General features: G+C 35.4%; 1 protein-coding gene across 1 annotated transcript; it reads right to left on the bottom strand.

Annotated features, from left to right (window-relative positions):
* Positions 1 to 799: 799 nt before the first annotated feature.
* Positions 800 to 20430, bottom strand: CLDN16 (claudin 16). Its single transcript, XM_061167915.1, has 5 exons — positions 20260 to 20430; positions 7383 to 7485; positions 3888 to 4052; positions 1586 to 1777; positions 800 to 933 (listed from the first exon to the last, which is right to left on the bottom strand). Exons 1-5 carry the CDS (start codon positions 20428 to 20430, stop codon positions 800 to 802), a joined length of 765 nt encoding a protein of 254 aa, XP_061023898.1.
* Between the last annotated feature and the right edge of the window lie 2719 nt (positions 20431 to 23149).

Below are 23149 nucleotides of genomic sequence, written 5' to 3'. Positions count from 1 at the left end.
AGGATCCAGTGGTGAGAGGACACCTGAATCAGTGAATTCTAATATGGCACATTCTTGAAAGGCATTTAGATGCCCAATCAATACTAAGTGAACTCCCTGGTTTAGCTATTAACTGCTGTGGTTTAATGTTTGACAATATACAAGCAAACTTGGAGTAGTGATAAAATAATACACAGATCTCTTATGTTGCTCATGAGGAAGAAAGTCAGCACTGACTCTGATATTAATTTGGTATTAATTTAGCATTTGCTTTTGACATTTAGAGCATTGAGAGGGCACATTTTATCTTTAACTCTCACCAGTGGCTGGTACATGGAGCTGTTCTTTTCCTTTTCTATTTTAACAGAATCAGACCAATGGTAAGCTTTGATATACTGGTTTGAATTTGGAAAAATCATCTTCCTCAGAGTTATCAAATAACTCACTCAGTGGAGAATACAAAAAGTGAGCCAAAAGCCAGGGAAAGAGCTAAGAGCTTGTCAGTCCCTTCAAAGATTAGAATCTCTGGCCTCCTTTGAAAGTTTCTGGAAAGTGTGTGTGTGTGTGTGTGTGTGTGTGTGTGTGTGTGTGTGAGTGAGAGAGAGAGAGAGAGAAAGAGAGATGGTAAAAGAACATGGAAGAAAGTAATAATTGAGAAGGAGAAACAATAAGAGATTCTAATTTTTTGAGTAAGCTGAGCAATTAATTTAGTTGGCCTTGAGGCCTAGATGTCTGTTCCTGGATAGATCTGCTATTTGGTTAATTTGAACTCACTTGATTAGTTAAACAATATATATACACAAGACTGATACATGTCACTTCACACCCTAGTGTCGAGAGCATACATTTTGGCAGTCTGTGTTCGAGGGGTCGCATGTGACCAGGGCATGGAAACAGCTGTGGTTGAATAGGCTTTCCTCGTGGAATAAAGATAGTTCCTCTCAGGTCCAACATCTGTTTGGAAGAGATAAACGTAGCAATATAAAAACAATTATGGCTCAGTAAACTTTCAAGAAAATGTAATTATATATTCTTTCAAAGAGGCAAGAAGATAAATATTCTAAGAAGGAATCATCTAAGAACCCTAGAAGAAAATCTAAGGGTTTCAACCTGAAAGTTGTTTTTAGATTTAAAATTCAGCCAAGTAATTTCCCTTTTTCTTTTTATGAGAAGAGAAATTTCCTAGTTTTTTTTCAGTGACATTTTAGTAACCTAATAGTAACACATTACATTCTTTAACAACAAGGATACATTTGATTTGACTCTGCATCTACTTCTCTGTTTAACTCTAGAAAAAAATTTAGTCACTTGTATGAGATGAGATATATAAGATAATGACACATTGAAATAATCACTGTCTATTTGGGTATTGGACACAGTTGTAGCTGCTTTGCTTTTTTTCCCCCTTTTTCAGCAAATATATCACTAACTGGATAGTAAGGTTCTAGTATTAAAAATCAGTTGTCCTTGAACAATAGAAATTCCTAATGGTAATAGATAAGTATCAAGCTATCAATATGACTTTGGGCTGGTGAGATGTGTTTCCATTAGGTTGGGAGAAATAACACTGGAGGCAAGGAAGTGTGCTATTTTATTTTGTCCTTACCTTTGAAGAGATATAAACAGCATGTGAGGATAGCACCAGCCAAAAAACAACCCAAAGAACCAGCCATTCCAAGCCAACAGGACCAACCAAATTTATATTGGTTGCCAAGAAATATATTGTGCAAAACCAGAGAAGAACGTTCTACATAAACATCAACGGCATACCAAACAGAGCCAATTATTCCTGGGGCACCTGAAAGAAATGGAAATTGCTAAAAATAATTCAGGTCTTTTCCAAATCTACATCCAAGAAGATTAAGTTATTCTATTGTATTGTATTTAAGAGTATTCTATCATGTTGTATTTAAGAGTAGTCTATGACTCTCCTCATCCACCACCCAGACCCATGATTGAAGTTACGTCTACTACGTAATCAGCACCTGTAATTTTAGTGATTTGGGGTTAAAAACAAATAACTGAAGTAGAAATTGAAAATTTATCTACCACACCCACCATGTAAGAATAGACTAAGAATTTTGTTTATTTCAAATAAAATTTAATCCTCAGAGATTTGTCTTTCTGAAAATTGACTGGTTTTAAATGATGCAACTAAAGTCCTTTCACATGTATAAATTACAGGTATACATTGCATGTCAGGGCTCAGATTGAAGAAAAAATCATGGGCAGTTGTAGAACAAAAGACTATATGAAAATAGTGTTTCTGAAATCCATAAGCCCCCAAGAAACACTCACATTTTTCCTAGTAAGTCTGTGATTTCAAGCCACAATTTCATTGCATTCTTTTCACAATTATTTAATGCAACAAGTTTAAGAAAGACCTGATCGTGAACACATAGTAACCTTTAGAATACAGGGCATAAATTACTACATCTTTTCTGTAATACTGCAACCTATAGGTTTAGCATGAAAATTCTTTTTTTTTTTTTTTAAAACTTAAAACAGATTATATATATATATATATAATATATATATTTCCAAGTCTTTAGTCATCTTGGGTGATTTATTCAGTCATCTCTTTAGCTAATCCTGCAGGAATTTTCTTCATTGACTTATTTTTCTTTAATTTTAGTTCTGATATTTTATTAAAAAAAATAGAGTAGATTATCTAGTGATGTCTTAAAAAGAATTCTAGAACAAAATTGCATAACATTAAATGCTGTCTAAATTTGCTAAATAAAGCACATTGTTACATACAAAATGTTTATGTTTTCACTAAGCTGGATATGGGAATTGATATTTTGAAAAGAAAAAAAAAACTAATAAATTATTGTGACTTTTTAGTGCAATTTAGGATCCTTAGGGCCTTGTGTGAAAATATCAGGGAGGTCCCATTTTTGACCATGTGATGGGTAAGACTTTCTGCTATGAGTTTACTCTGCCCACATTGGGATTACAGCAACAATTAAGAATGGATACTATTGCTGGGACTCTACCCTAATTTGCAGATCAAGAAAAGGAGACAGATTAATTAACTGGCCTAATGTCCCACATTACACATATATACATATCTCCAAGTATTTTTAGTTTTAAAATTCTCATCAATTTACCCTTCACATTCCAGTCAGTTTCCCACTTAAGTTTGCTTTGGTGATTGTTTGCTGCTACCAAAAAAGAAGATGGTTTTCACTTTGGAGGGTAAACTTATCAGTTTTCAATCTTCCTACATTTTGGTTTTTTCATAGTGCACTTCCTCCCAATTTGCATTATGATCCAAGAAAGACACAGTGTTTTATTTAGGATGACTAAATTGAAATTAATGACTGACTTCAGGAAAATATCAGTTTTGCTGTTTCACTAATAAACCCCATATAAAGTGCATCTTGATTTATTGTTTTTTAGTCTTGCTTGCTTTAGGTCTTCAGAAATCCACTTATTCTCTGCTTGAGTGAAGATAAGATCATACTTGTTTATTGTTACAGATATGATCATATGAGTTGGCACATGAGAAAAGTCTAATATAGAACTTGATGCAACTTAGGTCATTGTAAAGAATTGGTGAGGATGTGGACAGGCAAGGTGGTGGCAGCTTGGGGATTACTTTAGGATTTAACTTCAAGAATAATCACCAAAAAAGTTTTTAAAAATTTAAAGCTTTATATACTTTTTAAGTGGTTAAAAATTGTTTGAGGACATCAAAAACCTTGATTGGGGATATTAACCAAAGATTAATATCTGATTACAAAACTAAGGAAAGCAGGGTTGGTGGATGTGCTCCTTATTCCTTCATTCTAGAAAATCAAGTCACATATGATCCTAAAATGAACTCCTTCAGAACAACACCCTTCTTCATCCCAAGACCTTAGTTGAGTATCTTTATCCCCATCACTAGTCCAGACCAGTACCTGCTATTAGTAATGTGGTTCCAGCAACAAAGCAGATGCGGACTTTGATGTATGGCTCATCAGGGAGGAATTTCACGCAGTCAAGTCCAAGGAGCAGGGTAATAAATCCAAACGCAGCTAGAATATCTGCAGTAATCATCAGCGCCCGAGTTACCACCAGCTTCACTAGAAGATCAGAGCACGTGGTTTCAGCATAATCAGAGGCAGGAAACGTGTTAATACACAGAGGTGCACCAAAGAGAAAAACACAACCGCATACATCAACACATGCCCAGTGAACACAATCACACTTTAAATATGCGTGAACTTGAAAATAAATACTCTTATTTAATTTTTTCATAAAATTCAAAAGTATTATAAGACAACTGACATTAATTGTTTAAACAAACATTATTTGTTTAAGCACTGCTTATTGTGATCTTGTTGGCCTCTTAGCAAAGTGCCTGGCATATGGTGGAGAGTAAATAACTATTTCTCTTTTTCCTCCTGTTTTGGAATGAGTCTTGTTCACAAGTATTAGCTGAAAGCCATATTGAAAGTAGAGTCTTTCTTCTTCCAAAGATACCCAATAAATATTCAGTAAATAATTAATCACTATATTTGTTTGAATTTCTATTGAAAAAGTGTAAATAATTGGTTAGAATTTGATATAGAGGAGAAGAATAAAATACTTCAAGATGTCTCATGCCAATTCAGGTGGGAGCCATCAGAAGATCTTTAGGAGAAGGGACTTCTGTTATTAAGTAGACTATTTCTGGAATCCAGAATCATATTTTCTTTTAATTCCTTTATACTGTGACCCTTCCTGGCCAACATTTTGCATTAATCTATCCACCTTGCATTGCCAACTGCACATATTTTAAAGCCCTCACCAATGAGAATATATGGCAGAAAGTCCAGGAGAGAGAAGATCAGGTAAATAGAATAGTAGCAGTCATCTATAATGGGAATCTCAACTGTGAAAGTTTCCTCAATTGTGAGTCCCAGTGATACTAAATTAAAACTAGAATAATGTTACCACTAATGGAGGATTAATTATCTGAAGTCAGAACTATTGGTACTTTATCTGGCTAGTGGAGAGGAATAATAAAATTTATTGCTTTGATGTTACAGTAATTATGTTTTATTTTCATAGTGATTTGGGGTTTCATTTTATCGAAATAATTTTTTCCCCAATGATGAGACGACTTTAGGACCTACTTAGTTATAGACTGCCTGTAAAAATGTGGCCAAAAATCTTCCTCATTTCAAATATAAAATATTTTCATAATCCATCTAAGAGAGGAAATCAATGCATAAAATCAATCTGTACCTTAATAGGTAAATATTTAAGATATCAAAATGTGATGATATTTTTAAAAATTTAGACTCAAATGTAGGCCAAATCTGAGGTTCATTTTTTTTTTTCAAAATTGAAGAAAAATGAAAATATGTAACTTGTTAGGTGATAATTTGTATATTTCGACAGATCTCCTTGATCCTCAAATGGGTATACACATGTAAGCCGCCTGTTAAGCACTCCAAACCAAGTGGTCCCACACTCTGGAGTATTTCCCTTGAAGTTTTGTAAGTCCCCTTTGCAACTTAGGTCAACAGGGCCAGGACTGTCATCTGGATAGAGTGCCCTGAAATCACTGTGGGCCCTGGTCTTCCCCTGTCTGACCTATACTCCCATACAAAGTGTGATTCAGATGCTCCGTGGAACTTGAGGACTCACTCCTATGGTGTCATCCAAGGACCGTATAGCTAGTCCAGTTTCAAGAAGGCAGCTCTGCAAGTAGGTTGCTAATGCTGGCCAGTCAGGAATCTCCTTTTGGAGGTTGTCTGGGATCTGGCTACCAGAATATTAAATACTCTGATTTGAAGAAGTGAGATGGACTCAGACTAATAGTATCAACAGAGTCCTAAAAAATGCATCTGAGTCTAAATACCCTAAGTAGACAAGAGCAATGAGAAAGGTGGTCTAATTGTGATTGTATAAAAGATATCAAAGACTAAAAATAAAATTCTACTCTCTTATAGGTAACATCTTAACTTAGAGGATACAGTTCATTAGTTTCTTAGAACACATTTTTATCTCTTTTGTCTTTAAGCATATGGTAGAATTTTTAAAGAATATTAAGAGATTTTTTAGGATATTGTTTAAAAGTAATAGATAAAAATATATCAAGAGAAAAATGTGAAATAGTATAGGCAAAAGATACAGGACGATTTTAAAGTACAAACAGTGGCTTTCTCTGTGTAGTAGGCTTATGAATGATTTTATTTTCTTCTTGCATAAATGTACATAACAATATTTTAAAAGTTGGAAATATTGTAGCTTTCTATCTTCTTCTCAGCTTTAAACATAGCCCTGAATTTCTAGAATAACCTAGTGTTCACATGAACACAAATGTCCATTCCTATTGACCAAATCGTGCTTCTTTCTATGTAGAACTAGGTTAGTGCAAGGAAAAAGAGAAAACATAAAAGGCTTTTTTTTTTTAACTAAAAAAATGAAATAAAAGCCTTATGAATTATGTTAAACAGTGTTCCAGGCACTCAAATCCTAAATGGCAGAGAATGCTGTTTTTAGAGCACAACTCCTTTTAAGTGTTTTTCCCTGGGCTGAAATAGCTGTCCAGGGGAAAAGTCACATTCTAACGGTTTACTTGTCATTTATCTTGAAAAAAGAAGTTGCTATGTTGTACCACCATCCATCATTTTATTCGAAAGAGATTAAAACAAATTTGCTTTAATTATTGCAACAGTACTTAGCACAATTTGATGTTCTAAATAAATAAATAAATAGTATGGAGAAGAGTGGAGAGAAATCAGTAATAAGGCTTTTCAATCTGTGAAATCTCTTTATTCATAGAAACAAGGGCCTTGTTGACACCTAACTATATTTTAAAGCTAAAGGTAGAGAAGATGAAGGAACTGGCTTTTTATATTTTCTAAAAACGTGTCACATATCTGAATATTTTTCATTCCCTGATCCCACAGTCTGTCTCTTTGCCTTTCTCTTTGTCTCCCTATCTACCCCTCTGCCTCGACCTGCTCTCTTTCTTAGCAAATCAGTCACTGAAATATTGTAAACTTTCTATCTGACCTAAGTCATTGCTAAAAGACTTCTCTGAAATCTTTTCATCTAACCTATCAACTCTAGTCATAGAAGTCACTGCCCTTAAAGAATTAACTTCATTTTTTTAAGTGTTTACTATGAGCCTACTGTGTATAAGCACTATAACAGACTGTTTGTGGGAGAGCAGACCTAAATAAAGTAACAATTTTACGCTAAAGGAATTTATAAATAGACGGGGAAAGATTAAACATGCTAAAAATGCTTCAATTCACATTGCAGAAATAATAAACTAAAATTTTAATTGAAGCATTTAAAACTGAACAGAACTTTACTATAGTATAGTAGAAGACAAAAACACATCATGGAAACCTGAGTTCAATTTCCATTGGTCTCCCTGCCCTGACAAGGAGGGATGTGTAAGGCATACGTACAGGAGTGCTCAGCAAGTATAGAATCATACTCATCACAGGTGCGAATTCCATCAAAAGCATTTGTGACACACTCCCACCAGAGACCTCGGCATTTGGTGCTCACCTAGATGTTGGAGAAGACAACATGTGAAACAGCCAGGCAGACACACTTCAGTTTACCTTGATCAAAGGAGGAACTTGGCTGTTATGAGACTAACAGCAAAGTACAGTGCTTACAAGGGTGATCTGAATTTCATTGACAACACCATATATTCTAGAGTATTTTCTCTTAAGCACTAACAATAAAGACTTTTCTCAACAGAGAGTAAACTTATTTCCTGATTTGGGAGTGGAGGGGGAATAAGTCATGCTGAAGATGGATAAAATCAGAATTAAACATATGCAGATGCCTATGGCTGGTTCCATCATGTTGATCTAATCTGGCAGCACTTCATTTCATTTTGCTATGCTGACATTTACTTATTAAAAAAATCAATATAACAATAGGGGATCACTGTTGACATCTTGAATCTACTAGGAATGTACATTAATTTTTCTTCATCACGAATATGAATCCCATGAAGAAACATTTATTATACATGAAATTCACAAATTTAAAATAATGGTCAAAGAAAGTTATACAGGAAGACAACAATAAATGAAATATAAAGACCACACGACTTCACCCCTGCTCCACTGACAGACTACAAATGCTTAAGCTAAGATGTGGATGTAAACAAACTGAACATTAATTTCATACAACCTGACAGTTGAAAACCACTACTACTTAGAAATGTTGTACAGATGATTCTAAATATCCACTTTAAAGCTAAAAGGTAGCAGTGTCCTGAAACTTCTCATACTTTATAAGCTGTAAGTCAAAACAGATTTCCTAGAATTATAAACATGCCAACAGGAAATGTGTTCAAGTATTCTTGACAGAACTGTTGCATATGGAACAGAGCTAATATGATTGCTTATTCTGATTCAATTACAGATTCATATTATTTTGGCAATCTGGGAATAGTTTAGTAAGATTTAACCAAAAATTATCTTGGAAAATGAAAGCTTAAAATATTCCTTAACGAAAGAATAACAGAGCAGAGTGGGAAGAGAAATGAAAGGCAGGACGATTATAACTGATGTGGAGAAGAAAGGAATATAGAACATTTTGATTTGCAAAAGAAAATTATATCAGAGAATAACTGTACTATGAAACTCCCTGCCCCATGTTCTGCTTTGAAATTGTTTCGTGCAGCAAACAAGATTTCACTGCTGGCTGAAAGTGAAAGCGAAGTCCCTCAGTCGTATCTGACTTTTTGCGACCCCATGGACTGTATCCTGCTGGGCTCCTCATCTACAGGATTCTTCAGGCAAGTGTACTGGAGTGGTTTGCCATTTCCTTCTCCAGGGGATCTTCCTGACACAGGGATTGAACGTGGGTCTCCCACACTGCAGGCAGACTCTTTACTGAAACGACTTAGTACACACATCTGATCTGAGACACCACAGAGACTAAAAACTTAATACAGAAAATTCATCTTATGAAATCTAATATATCAGTTTCTGGAGGAGGATACGAGCATACAAAGTTATATGAAAAATGAAAGAGTTAGTTGCTAAGTTGTCTGACTCTGCGACTCCATGGACTGTAGCCCACCAGGCTCCTCTGTCCATGGAATTCTCCAGGCAGGAATACTGGAGTGGGTTGCCATTCCCTCTCAAGGGCATCTTCCTGAACCAGGGATTAAACTTGGTTCTCCTGCATTGCAGGCAGACTCTTTACTGTTTGAGCCACCAGTGAAGCCCAAAGTTATATACACATAAAATTTAAACTATAACTGATAAAACAGACTTTAAATTGACACTCATTACTTGTGTTGTTTCTTTGAGCAAGATCTTACCTTTTTGAGCCTCAAACTCCTTGTCTTTATATAGTAACTAATACTAGAGTGACTATAAGAACTAAAAATTGCAAACATACATAATACAAGTAATTTGCTCAATAAATGATAAAATTTGTAAAGTACTTAAACATCATAATAACCTGAGTTGTGACTAAGTTGAGCGTTACTAATGAACCATATGAAAGTTGAGAAAAGCAGATGTAATTGGTTGAATGGTAACCCCTGCCCCCAAATGTAACCATGTTCTAATCCCCAAAACCTGTGAACGGGACCTTACTTGGAAAAAGGGACTTTGCATATGTAGTTAAATTAAGAATTTTGAGATAAGGAAATCATCTTCAATTACCAGGGTGGCCCTAAATCTAGTGATAAGTGTCCTTATAAGAGATACACACATGTACACACTGCTATATTCAAAATGAGTAACCAACAAGGAGCTATTGTATAGCATATGGAACTCAATGTTATGTGCCAGCCTGGATAGGAGGAGGGTTTGGGGGAAAAAGGATATATGTATATGTATGGCTGAGTACCTTCCCTCTTCACCTCATCCTACCAAATATTTTAATCAGCTATGTTCCAATACAAAATAAAAAGTTTAAAGTCTGAAAAAAAAAAAAAAAGAAGAGAAAAGCAGAGGAGAGACAGACAGAAGAGAAGGAGGCCATGTGACCACAGAGACAGACTTCGGAGTGACTCAGCCTCACATCACCGAATGCCTAGGTCATCAGAAGCTAGAAGAGGTGAGGAATGCATTTATTCTCTTCTATGATCCTTCAGAGGCTGTGCAGCCCTCCCAACACTTTGACTTCAAACTTCTGGCCTCCAGAACTACAAAAGAGTAAATTTCTCTTGTGTTAAGTTAACAAATTGTGGTAATGTGTTATGGCAGCCTGGGGAAATGGGTATAGTAGAGACAATTTGTACTAAACTATTATAATACAACAGAAAAAAAGCCTTCTCATAGCCTTTTACTGGTTGGAGTCTCAATGAACAGGAACACACTGGGTCTAGTTCATTCCAACTCGAACTAGGTTATGCAGACCTGAAGTCACTATTCTAATAATCAGAGACTGACTAATAATCTCCAATTTCCTGCTAATTCAGGTACTAAAATGAACTAATGAAATCTAATTTAGTCATTCTATGTGAGGTTTAGAAAATGAGCTGAGATATATATTTGAGGATACTTATTTTAAGCTAAAAAGTATTTGTTTTTTGCCAAAATAATCCAGTAGTGGTGTCATTTTTCAAGGCTATTGATCATTTACCTGCAATGACCGCATTTAGAAAAGCAATGAGCTCATTAGGGGAAACAAGGAATCCAATTTCATTAGGTATTAATGCTCTAGGGCACAATATTAGATTGTTTGGTATTCACACTCAGTCAAGGTACGTGAGAATAGTGGCTGTAATTAACTAAACTTCTGTGTTAATATAGCACTTACTAGAGACACCCTTAAAGGTGCCTTTGTGCCCAAAAAACAAGGTTAAAAGACTATAGGTTATTTATCACATTTAGGAAAGCCCTCCTTGCCTAAAATTTAGAGTCTTCACTTATCCTCCTGTTGTATAATGGCTTATTAAGAACTCTCTAAAAGGCAGAAAGATAAGTGAAAGTGTTAGTCACTCAGTCATGTCCGACTCTTTGTGATCCCAGGGACTGTAACCTGCAAGGCTCCTCTGTCCATAGAATGCTCCAAGCAAGAATATTGTAGTGGGTTGCCGTTCCATTCTCCAGGGGCTCTTACTGACCCAGGGATCGACCTTGGTTTCCTGCATTGCAGGCAGATTCTTTACCCTCTGAGGAAGTCAGGTAACTCTATAATCCTTAAAGTCTTAAGAAAAGGTTCTTGCAAAGCAGACTGATGCTTAAAATATTATGGTTAATATTTCTTAAAGGGCAAAAACGACATTAACTATAATTTTATCTCACAATGTTGTTTAAAATGGACAATTCCAAATTTAAGCTTTGTCTTTTTAACATGTGATCCATATATTAACAGATAACATATAAAATAAAACTTCTGTAATTTTTATTTTTATTTATTTCAATTTTTATTTTTTTAAATTATAAAAGTATGATAACACATTTACAGAAGACTTGGAAAATACAGAACAAGGTTACATGTAGTTCCACTATATACTATCATTATCTTTTAAGTAGATAAATTAAGATTTTTAGTTTGGGGTTTCAATATCAAATTCAAAACTTCACAGCATGAATCTACAGAGAAGTAAAAGGATACAGTAGACCTGAAAAGCACCAATTCAACATAATTAAGATTTATACAATTTTCACACAACAGTAGGATACAAATTCTATTCAAGTTCCCATAGACTGCATGCTAGGAGACACTGGAACATATCTGAGGATGTAAAACGAGGTACAAAAATTTCATGGTCTAAAGGCATTGAAATCATAGCAGAGCTTGTTTTCTTATTACTATGGAATTATGCTAGAAATTAATATCAAAGATACTTGAAAATAACCCACATATTTTCAAGTGCAATGTGACATTTACCAAGAGAGTTATTTGACTTAGCCATTGAAAGCCTCCATAAAGTTAGACTGATAAACAACATAGAGGGTGACTGCAAAAAGAAAACATTTAATTTTCTGTAAATAATGTTTTCCCTGGTTTGTTTTTCACTTTTTAATTTTATTTTCAAAGAGTTTTTATTTTTATTATTTATTTATTTGGCTGTGACACATCTTTGATCTTTGTTACAGCATGTGGGGTCTAGTTCCCTGGTCAAGGATCGAACCCATGACCTCTGTGTTAGGAGTGCAGAGCCTTATCCACTGGACCACTGGGCAGTCCTGATACTTGATGAATTTTTATACCATTGCAATGAATATCTGTTGATCCTGAAGTGAGGAGAAGTCAGTTTACCAAAGGTGTGACAGTAAAAGTACAAGTCACAAATATGAAGCCAGCATAAATTTCTTAATATTTATTATTTGCCAGCAGTAAAACATAAAGATTTTATAAGAGTTCAGATTTCTGGCCAATCTGGCCACCTGGAACTCCTAGTTCCATGTAGCAACAACTAGCGAGAACTGAGTGGTTCTTCAAATTTCTGCCTATCATTGAAATCTTGCCTCAAAGGTATGTCTTCTTCCATGAGATTCTTGCAGTCTCTCCAGCTGGAGTTAATGTCTTCTTGGATCCTACAGCAACCTGTCCATATTTCTATAGCATTTATAATGTTGCATTTATCTTTTCATATGCATTTATGTGCATCAGTCTCCCAAGTCTGTCTTTCAGACTATGTTCATTCATTCAGTGTCTGTCCCATGTCAGTCAATCACCTAATGCTGAGGATACAGCAGTGACCAAGTTAGGCATGGCACCTTGCTTCAAGGAACTTACAATCCCTGCTTCTCAGGGTATAATAGATGCTCAGTAGACATTTACTGAGAGAAAATATTTGTCATTTTTTTTCTAATCCATACACATTAACTCTCATTTCAAATTTGCCATGGAAAATGGTTACTGTTACACAGATGTACAATTGATGCTTAATATGTCCTTTCAGCTTGACTGAATAGAGTAGAATAGCCAAATCCAGGAGTCGAAGAACTATTACTGAGACTAGGAGTTTATGCTGATTGGATGTCAGCCTGGACCCTATCTACGCAGTTGGCTCTGGAAAGTATTTACCACGGTGGTAAAGATAAACAGGATACCACACAGACAAGACTTAAGGAAACTAGATTGATGATCTCTCTTCCAGTTGAGTATATAATGGCATAAATTAATTCCTTAATCCTGGGATTTCTTATTCTAAACTCTTTAGCAGTTTCCCATTAAGGCATCTCTATCCTAGTCTTTGCCAATTTCTCTTTTCTCATCACTCTGTGTTACGAGCAGCAACACACAATTTTGCCTGCATTGTCTTATTTACTACAGTTTTGCGCGTGTGTCTTGCCTCTATATATTTTACATATCTTTTGAGAAGAGAGAAACTTAAAATACCTTAATTCAGATTTTCATATGTAGTAATTATACATGGCAAGTAAGTAAATATTTTTTCTTGGCTGACCACTATCAAACAAGGTTTTTCTTTTTCACCATGCATTATGTTATAAATGCATATGCATTGGGATTTATGTGTAAATATAAAATATAGGAAGAATAATGCACTAGTCAAAAGAAAACTGGGATAAGTCATGAAAATATATTCTTTTAAAAATCACCGTAAAATAGAAACTTACAGTTTCACATCACTTTGCCAACCTCATGCTAGTATATTGTAATGTTGAAGATGCAACATACTTGTTTCCAGTACTTACTTGAATATATTTATTAAGATGCAAAAGTTTTAATAATACTATAGTAAACAACATTTTCTAAAAAATGAAATATTTTCACTTTGAACAAAAATGGCTTTTGAATTTTTTTATACTAGAGTTCTGAAATTTTCATTTTTATATTTTATTTTCTTTTTCTTACTATTCTAGGGCCTAAAAGAACTCAAGACAGGTATTTATAAGGATGAGGAAGCAAGATTAAAATAAACTTAATAAATGTCATCTTTCCCTTCTACTCCATTTACATACCATGAATTTATTTGCTAAAATATGTTTGGTTAACTCTGCTTACTTAGCTGGGAAGCACTGGCTAAAGGTATAAATGGCAAGAATGGGACGACACAAACTTAGTGGGTAAAATATAATGTCTGTGGTCTTCATGATAATATCTAATTTACATATATGGGCTATATAAGTATTTCAATTGTAATATTTATTAATTTAAGCCATATATTTCATCTTTTTAGAATGTTTACCTTATGAAAGTATGGTATCTTAATTTTGCAATGTTTACTATCCAGTGACAGAGATCACAATTTATGTTGAGTGAATTATTATAAAATATTAATTTCTTTTTGTATCTCTCCTTTTCTTAATTTCTTTCCCTCTTTGAAACACCAGGAAGAAAAGCTATGTTTTCTAGCTGAGAATACTGTCTTCACTAATTTTATCATACATCTCAGGGGACTGGATCTTTATTCTTATCTGATTAAAAGGAGGAACCAGATCCACATATTGGAAAAATTTAAATTGCAACAAGATGAAAAGTCTTGCCAAAGAAAAAATAATGATCTTTCTATAGAGATACTTCTTGTTCAATGTGAGATTTCCAAATAGTACTTCATATTTTATTTCATTTACTTATTCATTCTTTTAGTAAGTGTGTCAAGTATCATAGTAGGTACCCATTCAGTTTATATTAACAAATACCTCCTAAGTTCCCATTATTTAGAAGGGGGTGCTAGGAACTGTAGGAGACAATGAGGCAAATTAAAGAGCATTTGTAGCCTCAAATGTCTGCTGAAGGAATTGGAAATAAGTTAAAAAGTACAACTAGTATAGAAATAATCAGAGTATATGCTAGTTATAATAATTTAAATATTTATTTTATATCTGAAAGAATTGTAGCATCTTTAATGCTTGTCTTATGTCTGAAAATTGTCTTATGTCTGAAAGAATTGTAGAATCATTAATAGAAATGGAAATCCCAGGGGAAAATCTGGTTATGAAAATAAAATGAATCCAAATGTGGATTACCTTTTATTTGAGGTAATAAAATTTTAATCATAGCATTGCTTGGTATAAGGCAGATTTTCTCAGTAAATAACTAACAAAAGTTGAACTTAAAAATGAGGGAAAAAAAACTTGTGAAAACATCTTTTCTTTTTGATAATTGAGAGACCAGTAACTTTGTAGAGAAGCTACTTTTCAATTTCACCATGGATAACAAAGAATTACACATAATATAATTAACATATTAATAATGTTATTAATTCATAATTTATTTTCTGTTAAAATGCATTTAATGGAATACTTATGCTATTTTGTCTTTATTCTCTGCCTTATTCTCCTAGTTAGACAAAAAGGGTACAATCATAGGAACTAAAATGGAAAAACCAACAGCTCAGAGAAATAAACAGAATTTGTCCAAGAGAATCAATAGAGAAAATAGGAACAGGACTTAAATCTCATATTTTTCCCTTCAGTGAACATTCTACAAAATGTCATCTCCTCCTCCAGAACAAAAACAAAGCAATAAACTGCAAATAGACAATATTATATCTAAACATTTATTGACTGATTTATATTTGCTTGGTACTGTGGTAAATACTTTAGATATATAGGCTCATTTAACCCTCACAAGACACTTATGATGTGCATATCATTATTCTCCTTTTATAGGAGAGGAAATGTGGTTTTACAAAAACTTAAATGTTTGTCCAAATTCACACAGTTATTGCCTGGCAGGTTGGGATTTCATCTCAGGTCCTTCTAACTTCAGGTTCAACCTGTAAACATCCACACTACAAAGCATTACCTTTCTGGCCCCCACAAGGTGCTGTGCAACAATCTAAGTGAAAAAGAAATGGCATGTTGTAGGAACATTTTTGCTTAATAGCTTTTGCATAAAAATTAATTTTCCTCCATTTAAGCTCTAGGTGAATGATTCCATCCTTCCTTTCATTGTCCCAAAACAGGAAAGTGGATTTCAAATTTTACTTCTCCTTGTGCATCAGCCTTGCAATCAACTATCAATCCCACCAATTCAAGTTCTTTAGCTTCTCATATCTTCACATCATCTAATGCTTGTTGCCGCACTAGTTTAGATTATCAATGTTTTCCTCCTGTTCTATGGCAAAGGCTTCCTAATTGGTCTCCCTGTGATTCATTTTACCCTTTCTAATCCCCACATTAACCAGAATGATGGATTTTTCTAAAACATATATATTTATATATGTTTTCTTAGAGTGAACCACTCTTGTCTATGATGTAAGATCTATGGTAGTGGTTTAGATCAGTCGTGTCTGACCCTTGCAACCCCGTGGACTGTAGACTGCCAGCTTCCTCTGTCCATGGGGTTTCTCAAGCATGAATACTGGAAGGGGTTGCCATTTCCTTCTCCAGGGGATCTTTCCAACCCAGAAATCAAACCTGGCTTGGGTTTCTTGCATTGCAGGTGGATTCTTTAACAACTGAGATAAGGGAAAGCCCCATATAAGGTCTACATTTTACGTGAAGACAAATCCCTTGATGATCCAGCACCTATATTCTTTCCCTACACTGGAAACTCTTGCCATGCTGAAATATGTCCAAAGACACTAACATACAGCATTCTCATACCTAGATCTCTGCCTATATCATATCCTGTGCTTGCAATACTCTCTTCTTTTTCTGGCCCTTTCACCTGTTCCTCTAGTCTGGTTTGGATACTTCTTCTGGGTAGCCTTCACTGATCATTCATGATTGAGTGAGCTGGCCACTCAGAGGTACCTGTAATCACAGCACTGGCCATAGCATACTGTGTCTATGAGCTCACCTTTTTGTCTCTCCCAATACTCTGGGAGAAACGTAAGGAAGATCCAAGACTCATCCTCTTTCATAATGTGTACCCACTACAGTATCAGGTAGACAAAGAGCACTTGTGGAATGATTGATGATAGAAAAGAAAAAAGGGGAGCACAAATAGAGGGATAAAGAGACCAAGGAGAAGAGGAGGGGAGAAGAAAAAAGAAGAAAAGGGAAGTAGAGCATAAAAGATTTTTTAAAAGAGAGGAAAAAAGAGAAGGGGAGAAGGAAATGAGAGGAGGAAGAAAGAGGAAGAAAGGAGGGAGGGGGGAAGAATAGAAAGGAGAAAAAAATAAGGATGGAAGGAGAGTGGGAAACAAGAAGAAAGAACATATGAAGCTACAGAAAAATGAAGACTATCAACATTAGATTTCCTAGTGGAAATTTCTGGGGAGGCCTGTAGATGCCACTGGTCCTCCTATGTTGGCTGACCATCTCTCTGGAAGACATAGTCATGTCTCTAGACAGAGTCATAGCCAAGGAGTTCTGATGTTGAAGAATATAAGACTGAAAAGGGCCTTGAAACAACTGAGTTCGACTTCATGTTTATAATTGAGGAAACTGGGCCTAAGACACGAGCTGTGACTTGCTCAGTAGAAGACAGTTAAGATGCAAACACAGGCTACAATAATCTCAAAACCCAAGTTCTAGTCACACAGAAGTGTCTCCAGGACACATGGGACCCAGGAACGACAGGAGGAGCAGCACTGTGGCTCAGGACCCCTGCTGCCTGACTTGGGGCTGTGCACGACACCATCCCATGTGCTCTTTTCCTAATGTTTTTTTATTTCTTTATTTTTCATATTGGAGTACTGTTGATTCACAGTGTTATGCTGGTTTCAGGAATATAGCATGGTGATTCAGTCATGCATACATATGCATCTATTCTTTTTCTTAACTCAAAGAACTTTTCTCTTCAGGGCAGGTGTAAATAAGACAAAATACTATTTTGTTGTATTTTGAATATTCTCTAGTAAGGCAAAGCGGTGTTTGAGCTTTATCTGCCTCCTGCTCCCTGTTACTCACATTTGTTCTGTATTTTTTTCTATTTGTCCTCTCTCGGAAGACCTCTGCTGCCATTTCTACTTTTTGAAATCCTCTTGGATCTTTTTGAAGCTTTGTTCAGTGGCTTTTACTCCCTGAGGCTTGTTTCAATGTCCCTGACAGGAAATAATCGCCTATCTTCTTTGTTCCATTGGTACTTCATTTCTTTCTCAACATGAATTGGCCTATGCCCTTTATTATAGTTTCATAGTATCTTTGTTCCTGTCTAAGTGTACACTCATGAAAGGCAGGACCTGCTCTTGTTTTATCTTTGCCACCCCTAGTAGGATTAGCAGAGCACCTTTTACAAGACATACATTTCATGTTTGTTATGTTATCCTGAACTATAGAATCCATTTTCCCACTCTGATGTCTTCATCACAATAAAGATTAACAAAGTTAAAAATTCATTATGTCCCTTTTTGTTTAAATTTTCTATGGCTATGCTTTTTTTTTTTAAAAAAGCACTTTTATTGTGTCAACTTTTTTCCAACAGTTGTTTAAAGTGAGTTGTTAACATGGACCAATTATATATATATATATATATAAATATATATATATACACACACACACGTATATGAATATATACATATATGTATATATGTATATATATTCATGAGAAGGAAGCAAAGAGGGAGAACAGTATAATTGTGTCAGTGAGTATCATATCTTGACATTTAAAGATAATATTATGACTTTATATGTTACCAAATGAAAGAGCAATTATTATGAGAGATCCACAAAATATTGACAAATAGACTGCTGGAGAGAATTTTTGAAGGTTCTTTTAATTAGGAGGCTTCTTGGAGAGTATTTATTATGATACATTTAAGGTACAGGAAATATGAAAAAAGCTAGGAACTACTAACTATAGTCCAAGGTTCGCAAGGATTTACTGGAGGTGAGTAAACTGGACTGCTCATTCCATTCATTTTCACCAGAAGTGTTCTTGCACAGAAGAGATGGCAAATTGTTTGTATATACCGAGATGAAATCAAGGAGACACTTTAAGTGCTAGAACTTTCAATCTATCTCAGCAAGGTCTGACCCTTTTAATATTTTTATTTCTTGTCAAGTGAAGTTAGCAGTTCCATCAGCTTAAGAGGAAAGATTTTCCAATTGATTAGAAAATATTTTAAGAATGCTTTTAGATGTGATTTTGCATATTTTTAAAAAGGTAATTTTAAGTGTGCTCAAGTCCAGCATATTTTTGTATTCATGACCGAGTACTGACAGTCCATATTCTAGCAAGCTAATGGTAGCAGAATGTTTCTATCTGCACTTTCTGAGTACTGTTAAAAGGACAGTTTTTTATTTCATTCACCAGTTATGTGCATGGTCAGATAATGCACCCTGGACTAACATATAACAGACATCCTTTATAATATTTCAACTCTATCACAATTTTCAGAAATTTTCAAGTGCTAGCTAAAGAAATACTTAAAACTCTATTGGCTTTGAAGTGCCATGTAGGAGTCAGAGGAAATTTAAAAAGAAAGAAAAAAATAAAACAGAAACATAATAATACACAGAAAAACAGAAAGATTATGACTTTCCATCTGAAACTCCAACTTGAGAGTTTAATAAACAAAATTAGTAGAAAAAGTATAAAAAACTTGCCCTTGGGCATCTTTCTTAAACTTCATAAAGTTATAGCATTTGTTAGAGTAAATTGTTCTCTTCAGGATGTACACAGGAGAACATAGTGCTTGCTATATGTTCTGTATCTGAGTTCCTGATATAGTTTGTTTTTCTTACTTACACTTTTTGAGGTCTTGCTAATGAATAGTTGCTGATTCTGAAGAACTTATTTTTACCTCTTTCAGATTCTTATAGCCCCTGAAAAAAATTCTAAATTTGAAAATTACTTCATTCAGAACTTCTCTAGTGACAAAAATAAAATTTTCAGATGTGAACCACTCACTCATCTCTTGGACAAACATTAGGTTCCCAATATTAACTCATTTTTAAAAGAGGGTTTCTTGAATCCACATCTGTCCCCTGCACTTTGGGACACACTGCAAAGATTTGGTTTCAAATGGAATTTTTTATCCTGTTTGGAAACTCCTTAAAAGGACATTTTTCCATTACACAGTAATTGGGTAGGTTTTATATGACTTGAGTTTAATCAATTGATCAATATTTTAGATGATCAGTTCTTAAGAAGGTCTATCACATTACCGTTAATGCTATATTCAAGATTAGCAAATTTCTATTTGTGAGAAAGGATGTTACTGGAAAGTTATTCAATTGGGTATACACAGCAGTGGAAGAGGTGTTTCTGGAAAGCTTATATAATTAACTTTTATGAGTTTACCTTTATGAAGAAAGGGGGTTATCCAGTTACCTCATCTGTAAAATGGGATAACAATATCGACCCCATAGATGAGCTATGTGTATTAAATAAGTTAATAATGTAAAGACTCAGTAAGTAGCAAGTAAGGAATAAGTCTATCCACTTTGGCTAGTACTACGATCACTAGTCCTAGAATGTAATGCGACAGGGGGCTTAGAGAAAAGTCAGACGGACTTGGGTCAGTAAAAGAATCTATTGACTTCTTACCTCCAAGGAGTCATCTGCATTCACCATCCAACAGTCTGTCCAGGTGGCCACAACCAAGAACCCAGCGGAGAAAAATGCAAAGAAGCAGGCAACATACTGAAGAAGATCCCTCATCTTAGTGAGCAGACTGTCTGGAAAGGACACATGGGAAGCTGCCAGCCCTGGGCCCATGCAGGTGGCTGGGATGCTGTCAGTCTCCTGTGCTTCTGGTTCCTGGGGATGTTGAAAATACTACTGTTAAGGTGTCTTAACAAACAGGCTGTAATCCACAGAGGGGTCTTGGAGGTCATTATCTGCAGCAACCAGCCTCCAATCAGAAGCCAGGTCAGTGAAAGGACTGAGCGTGTTTTGGGTGGGGGAGAAAAAGAGCCTTGTTCATGGTTTCTGCCCAGACCGTGGGCTAATGGGACATGATGGTCACAAGAAGCACGTGCTGGCGTCAAGATGGAGAGAAGGAAGAAGGGTTACACCCCATGCTGACGCCTGTAAACTGATCTTTCTCAGGCCCTCCAGGGAAAGTGAGCTATTCTCCTCCTCCCCTCAGTAAGGGGGCTACACGGTTGACCAAGCGCTATTTTATTATTAGGACTATTTTAATATTCTCTAACTACCTAAGACAGGCTACTGGTGAAACTATGCCAAGAAGGGCTTGCTCAAGGGAGTTTGCATTCCAAAGTGCTGGGCAGGACAGCCCATAAAGGGTTCCCAGCACCTGGGCCCCGGGTAGAGCCATGGCTCCTAACCTTTTGACATCATTCAGAGGGAAAGAGTGCGCATTTTAATCCAGACAGCTCAGGGTATAAATCCTTGTTCTGAAGTTTATAGGTTGAAGGCGCTTGGGCTCCAGTTTCTGTAAAATGAAGATATTAATACAAGCAGACATCATGACGTGCTTGGGAAAATAAAACAATATTGTGTCTGTAAATCATTTAGAATAGTGTCAGACAAAATAGCTAAATAGTAAATATTAACATGAGCGAGAATTCCCTATAAGATTACTTTTTCCCCATGAACCAATGTTTGAAAAGATGCCTGAAAAAGAAACTGTGTGTACTAGAATAAAAGAATTTTTTTTAAGTGTGCGATATAGCATAGGCAACTTGAATTTCACCTACACCCAAATGGGTAGCTTTATTGAGTATAAATGCTCAAAGAAGCAAAGGGAATGCATTCAATATGTCCAACTCTTTGTGATGCCATGGACTGTGACCTGCCAGGTTTGTCTATCCATGGGAATTTTCCAGACAAGAATACCCATTCCCTTCTCCAGCAGATCTTCCAGACACCCAGGAATTGAAACTGGGTCTCCTGCAGAATTGTAGGCAGATTCTTTACCATCTGAGTCCTAGAGAAGCTGATAAATATGCCATAACCAGTGGTATTTTCAAAATACTTAAAAGAGCATTCAATCATCATCAGACAGATCCTTCTACACTAAAATACAGATTTGTAAATGAAAATTTAAAAAAATTATGTTGTTCTTAATGCAAGGGAAGGGAGGAGAAAGACAGAGAGAGAGAGAGATTGAGAGAGAAAGAGAAAGAGGAACAAGAGAAAAGGATTAGAAATAGGTCATTACTCTGGGAAGAATCAGCTACCAAAATAGTTATTTTAGTGACAGCTGAGGATGGGATTACTTTTTTCCACTTAATGATTCAGTTATAATATTTAGGGTAAAATGCTAAAATCAGTATTGATAAAACATCCTTCAAGCATATATTAAAATAATATACTTTTGTGACTAAAGTTTCTTGTTTTCTAGCTTTAATTGATTTGTGTTCAAAAGTAGAGAATGTAAATATAAATGTGAGAGCTTTTGTAAAGCCATATGTGGAATATAAGTCTATTTATTGCCATAAACAAGGCTACATATATATATATACACACACACATATATGTCAGTAGTTGTCATTAGTTGGTGCATTACAAATTCTTTTAATTTTATTTACTTTATTTGTCTTATTTTGCTTAATAATTGGAGAAAAGAATACTTATTTTTAAAGTGCTCACTCAAAGAATGGAATTTCCTATAGTGTAAGGCCGCTACAACACATACATGCTGCTTTGTGAGTCACAAGTGAGTCTATCCCTGTGCTCTAAAATCTAAAATGCTCATGCTCTGTTGACCTAGGCAAGGAAACCAATTCTAGAAGCACATGCCCATTACAGGAAAAGTCCTGGACTTGGTTGCTAGCTTGCCACCCAGGGACCTTTCACAATGTACTTTTCCTGCTAACAATGCACCCCAGGGCAATGGTTCTTAAACTTGAGTACACACTGGAATCTCCAAAGCCACTTGTTATAAATGCAGACCTGGGAGCTCCAGCCTCAGAGATTTGGATTCGGGAAATTTGGAATGAAAGCCAAGAGTTCACATTTTGTAAATGTTTTGTACAAAATTCTGATTCTGAGCCAAGCAACCATGCTTAGAAGGATTAAGAAGAGAAGAAAAATCAGCGTTAAAACCAACATGGTACTTTACAGAGTCATATACTATAGTTCCATGGACAGAGGAGCCCAGAAGGCTACAGTCCTCGGGGTTGCAGGACTGAGTGACTAACACTTTCATACTATATTATAGCTCACAGACAAAGCTATGGAAAGGAGGATACCAGAATCACATCTTTGGTACCAATGCTTCCTTAATTACTCCTATATTAGGTCCCAAATTCAAATATCAGAACTGAATAGAGAAGATGAAGTGAAAAAAAAAAAACAACTAAGCACCATGCATTCACTATGTATGCAAATATATACATGTACGCGCACACACACACACACACACACACACATATATCTGGGAATCAGAGATTCTTTCACAAGAATAATGTAGGCTGTACCTTAATTTATTTCATTCCCCAAGTTGTACTGGATGTTGTATGTGGTTAAG

The sequence above is a fragment of the Dama dama genome, chromosome 19 (genome assembly GCF_033118175.1).
Source record: "Dama dama isolate Ldn47 chromosome 19, ASM3311817v1, whole genome shotgun sequence".
In the NCBI taxonomy this organism is placed as follows: Eukaryota; Metazoa; Chordata; class Mammalia; order Artiodactyla; family Cervidae; genus Dama; species Dama dama.
The sequence above is the reverse complement of the archived record's forward strand: the minus strand, read 5'-3'. Positions and strand labels throughout refer to the sequence as shown.